This window comes from Sphaeroforma arctica (genome assembly GCF_001186125.1).
Source record: "Sphaeroforma arctica JP610 unplaced genomic scaffold supercont1.56, whole genome shotgun sequence".
Taxonomy (NCBI): domain Eukaryota; class Ichthyosporea; order Ichthyophonida; genus Sphaeroforma; species Sphaeroforma arctica.
In genome coordinates, this window is record NW_014040502.1 from 166,749 (window position 1) to 171,769 (window position 5,021).

The following is a 5,021-nucleotide window of genomic DNA, read 5'->3' on the forward strand; positions in this document are numbered from 1 at the left end:
ATGTACATACATATATACATATATGCATATATACATATACACGTACATATACACATATATACATACATATAAACACACCTGAACGCGTCCAACACACGCATGCCTCGCACCATCATGCGGGTTCGGATGGTCGCCACAATCGCACGGAACTCTACGAGATTGTAGTTATTCGCCACTTCAAACACAGTCTTGAGTGGTGTCTTGCGCACGTCTGTGGGTTTTCTTCGTCTGCAGGCGCGTGTGCCCAGGTAGAAGTTTTCACGCATAGCCATGGGGTTGGTCTGGTGGGTAGGTATATGGGATGTATGCGTGTTATATATGGATGTATGTGTGATATACATGAATGTATGTGTGTTATACATGCATGCATGTGTGCTATGTATGAATGTATGTGTGTTGTATATGCATGTTTGTGTGTTGTATATAAGTGTATTTGTGTCATATATGCATGTATGTGTGTTATGTATGTAGTTTGGAAGTTTTCACGATTGGCCACGGGATTAACCGGTCACGTATATGGTTGGAATTTACGTATGGATGCATATATGGTAAATATGAATATAGTTATCACGCATATATCATATGTATATAGTTATCAAGCATGTATGAATAGTATATATATAAATATATATATATATATATATATATATATATATATATATATATATATATACATATCATGTATGTATGACTGGATTCACGGTGTTTGGTATGTGTGCATAGCCGATTATGTGGAATATCCAATTCGAAGTGGACACATACGGCTTTTGGTTGGTTCCCGATTGACACTGACACAACACACACTCACACTGACACACGCGTGTGCTTGTGAGGTGAGTGAGATACGACGAATGCAACACAGCAACACAGGAGTTACGCACCATCAGCGGTACAGGCCATAACAAGATCAACAAGCTATGCACACACCCACACACACACATCCACTCAAGCACACACACAAACAGGAGCACACACATACATACAATCAGACACACCCATACAAAAACACACATAAACAGAGAAACACACACATACATACAATCAGACACATAAACATAAACACACACATACATACAAAACCACACATAAACAGAAAAACACACACACAAACAGAGGAAAACACACATGACAAGATCAGCCGCATCTCAATCACCACATTGGGATCATCCTAAGCATAGAGAAGCGTGTCCTTACCTACATGACAAATACAACAGAGGCAACAGTACCCTTACCTACATGACACAATCAACAGAGACAACAATACCCTTACCTACCTGACACACACAACAGAGACAACAGTACCCTTACCTGTATAGCACACAACAGGAGACCCACTTCATCGTCGGTGTAGTCTGTGATGTTGTCAAAGAACTTCGCACACTGGGCTGCGGCCACGTGCTGTATATGTGGCGCAGGTACAAAACCCAAGGAACTATCTAACAACATAGACCCTATACGCAAACCTACAGCCGTCTTAGTGCCTGTGTATGGAGAAGAGGGTAGATGGGTATGAGGTATGAAGTGAAGGGTGTATGAGTGAGGGAGGATGGTATAAACAGAGAGGGTTGTGTAGAGATATGTAGGGACATGTACATACATGCATACATGCATACATACACACACACACACACCCACACACACATATATATATAATATACATATACATGTACATATACGTGTACATATTCATGTACATATACATGTATATATACATATACATATACATATACATATACATATACATATACATATACATATACATATACGTATATATATACAAACTCATACACACACACACACACACACACACACACACACACACACACACACACACTATATATATATATATATATATACTATATATATATATATATATATATATATATATATTACTTCGCCGTACATTGAAATCTGCTAGGCAATGCATGTATTATAAATCATTCCCCGTTTTTTATACGTTTCTATGGTAATTAAACAAACTTGAACACTGCTGTTGTGTTATAAGTTGTTGTAAATCTTATAGTGGGAACGCGTCAGGACATGCACTAAATCGCGGTCGATGCACATGTCAGAATTTACAAATCATCGACAAGGAACGACTGGAACACCAATATATAAAAAATCACAACATACCTGTCGTAATTGAGACTCTCATACTGGGTCATATGCGCCCCGTGCTTGATAACACTACCTCGGATATGGAACTGACCCCTGCCAACACTACCCAAGTTGTGCATGAAACTCCCGTATTGGGAGCCTCGTCTGCTTGGCGGATTAGGCTGTTCGGTCGCCATGTTGAGTTTGGTTGGCGTGGTTGACTGTATTGCACGTGTGTGCAATTAGGTCATTCTCTAGTGGGAGTTAGCTGGGTTCATGGATGTTAGTACACACCCCGACCTATATGTAGAACGAATGTGCGTGAAAACTGAAACAGTATGTCACAGTAGCTCAACAAACCTACAGTTTCCGAGCTGTATATACTCGTACGCCGCCTTCCGCTGTAAGTAGTAATGTCGAGTATTGGGCTATTAGTATCCGATCAGTAGGATCAGGGTAGACAGCAACAGTTGTCGAAATACTTAAATATATAATGGACAAGAGAGTTGTTCAACAACAACAACAACAGCTTACTGCACCACCATCCACGCCAACAAGTTATATACAATCGACAAAACATGATGACATTTGAAAAAAAGCCAAAGTAAAAAGCCAAAGTGATAGTTCACCTGGGGAAATGGAAGTAGATTAGTGGATGATTCGACTCTTCACATCACTCAATGAATCATCTGAAGACTGAAAGCGCGTCTCTGTGTTTGTGATTGTCCCTGCTGAAAAACCCTTTGGCAATTTGACAGCTGTCGGCTGACAGCTGAAATCGCCATCAATATATGTGCACTGTAACCATAAATTGACACTATCGTGACATTGTGGGATTTTATTTCCTATTGCAAATAGTTTACTACATTGTATTGTTGTATTTAAAATTAGCTCTTTAAAATAGTACACAAACAAAATGTTAGAAACTATGATGTATATCCATAAACAATTATACACAACAATATTTACGACACATTAATTTTCCGTCTCATAGAAATAGAAAGAAACTCAAGACTGTATTTATATCCTCGCGGAGAAAAGCTGTTGTCTTAAATATAAATTCTATAATTGGGTTTTTAGAGTTCTCATTGGTCCGCTTTATATTGAAACCTAGTTTACATTTTTTTTTATCGACTAGAGTATAAGCCATAGATACTACCCTAAGTTGGGTTTTGTTATACGCCCGCCAAAATATCCTAGACAAGCCAATTTCATTTATCTTCACATGCAAGTTTAACATATGTATGTATAAATATATGTCATTAAATAAATATATGATGCATGTTTTATTACGCACCATACACATGAGAGATATATATGCGAAGCGCTGGACGCGATGTATGAACAGACGACTATTGCTTAGAAATTGAAAACGAGTTATAGTTTTGTTTGCTGCAGTGTTTACATCAATAGCTTTGAACTTACTAGAGTGCGGGTGACTATTCAACAGCATACCTGGTCGAAAATGTGAAGCGTTCGCTCCTTTTCTCGGTCACAGATCACCCTCACTTGAGCTATCTCGTATATATAACATATGTAACATACGAATATATATAGATACATATATATGTACATAAATATAAAAAATATAAAAATATATGAAAGGAGTCTATCGGGGGAGGTTTCAACATCAGCTGGGCGTACTAAGCCGGTCTCTCACGCGGGTGTCCAGCAAATACGAGCATGAAGGTAAATACCGATTATCACCATATAATATGTTCAACTGAACTGGATGGGCCGCAAGCTAACCGTACATGTGCCCGAATATCTTTGCAAAGCCAAATAAGCAAAATTTGTGGTAAGCGAGTTCATCTCAACACTATGTATAGTCTGTGTGTGCATGATATGTTCATGTGTCAGATTGAGCACCGGTACGTTAGAGTTACGGCTAAACCACCAGCAGAATGTGTAGCAATTGAGCTTATATCAATGCTACAGATAAGAGGGGCGTGTACAATGTGCGCACGTATCAGTTTGTGATCTTTTCTCTCTGAGGTGCGGAAGGTGCCATCTATTCGTAGAGGAAAGTGGAGCTGTTGTATCTCTTGAGGCGTCGCTGTGTCATGGGCCAATTAATGAACTAATTGATACAAATCCATCGATAAGCTCGTCGGTATGGTACAATATAGCTGCACTACCAATTCACCTGTGATGTGTATGTATATTCACTCGTGCAAGGGTAGATACTGTCTAGTAGTTGTGTAACCGATCATATGTTTGTGCATACGTTAGGGGTGGATTTTTCATGCTGTTATGTATCTAATAATGCATCTGTACTCTCGTTTAGAAGTTCTCATGTGTTTGCACACACGTTTAAAGCGGCTTTATTCATTCAAATATGTATCTAATCATATGTTTGTACTCTCGTTTAGAGGTTCTCATGTGTTTGCTCACACGCTAGGGACGGCTTTATTCATGCTGTTATGTAACTAATATGTTTCTGTACTCTCGTTCAGAGGTTCTCATATGTTTATCCGCACGCTAGGGACGGCTATATTCATGTTGTTGTGTAACTAATAATGTATCTGTACTCTCGTTTGGAAGTTCTCATGTGTTTGCACACACATTAAAAGTGGCTTTATTCATTCAAATACGTATCTATTCATATATCTGTACTCTCGTTTAGAGGTTTTCATGTGTTTATCCACACGCTAGGGACGGCTTTATTCATGCTGATTTGTAACTGAGAATGTATCTGTCCTCTCCTTTAGTGGTTCTCATATGTCTGCAAACACGTTAGGTGCGGCTTTATTCATTCAATATTTAATATGTTTGTACTCGCGTTTAGAGGTTCTCATGTGTTTATCCACACGCTAAGGGCGGCTTTATTCAGGCTGTTATGTAACTAATAGTGTATCTGTACTCTCGTTTAGAGGTTCTCATGTGTTTGCACACACGTTAGGGGCGGTTTTATTCATTCAAAT

At 38.8% G+C, this 5,021-nt stretch overlaps 2 protein-coding genes across 2 annotated transcripts in view; both read right to left on the bottom strand.

Moving 5' to 3' along the window:
• SARC_01439 (hypothetical protein) overlaps positions 1-1,485 on the bottom strand; it is a 17,258-nt gene extending 15,773 nt beyond the window's left edge. The window contains exons 1-2 of the mRNA XM_014304860.1: positions 1,309-1,485; positions 79-281 (exon numbers count right to left, since the gene is read on the bottom strand). Coding sequence (XP_014160335.1) covers positions 79-281; positions 1,309-1,446 — 341 coding nt within the window. The 5' untranslated portion in view covers positions 1,447-1,485. The remainder of the gene's footprint in view (positions 1-78; positions 282-1,308) is intronic.
• A 3,437-nt stretch (positions 1,486-4,922) lies between these two features.
• SARC_01440 (hypothetical protein) overlaps positions 4,923-5,021 on the bottom strand; it is a gene marked incomplete at both ends in the record, with an annotated part of 6,994 nt that continues 6,895 nt past the window's right edge. The window contains one exon of the mRNA XM_014304861.1: positions 4,923-4,931. Coding sequence (XP_014160336.1) covers positions 4,923-4,931 — 9 coding nt within the window. The remainder of the gene's footprint in view (positions 4,932-5,021) is intronic.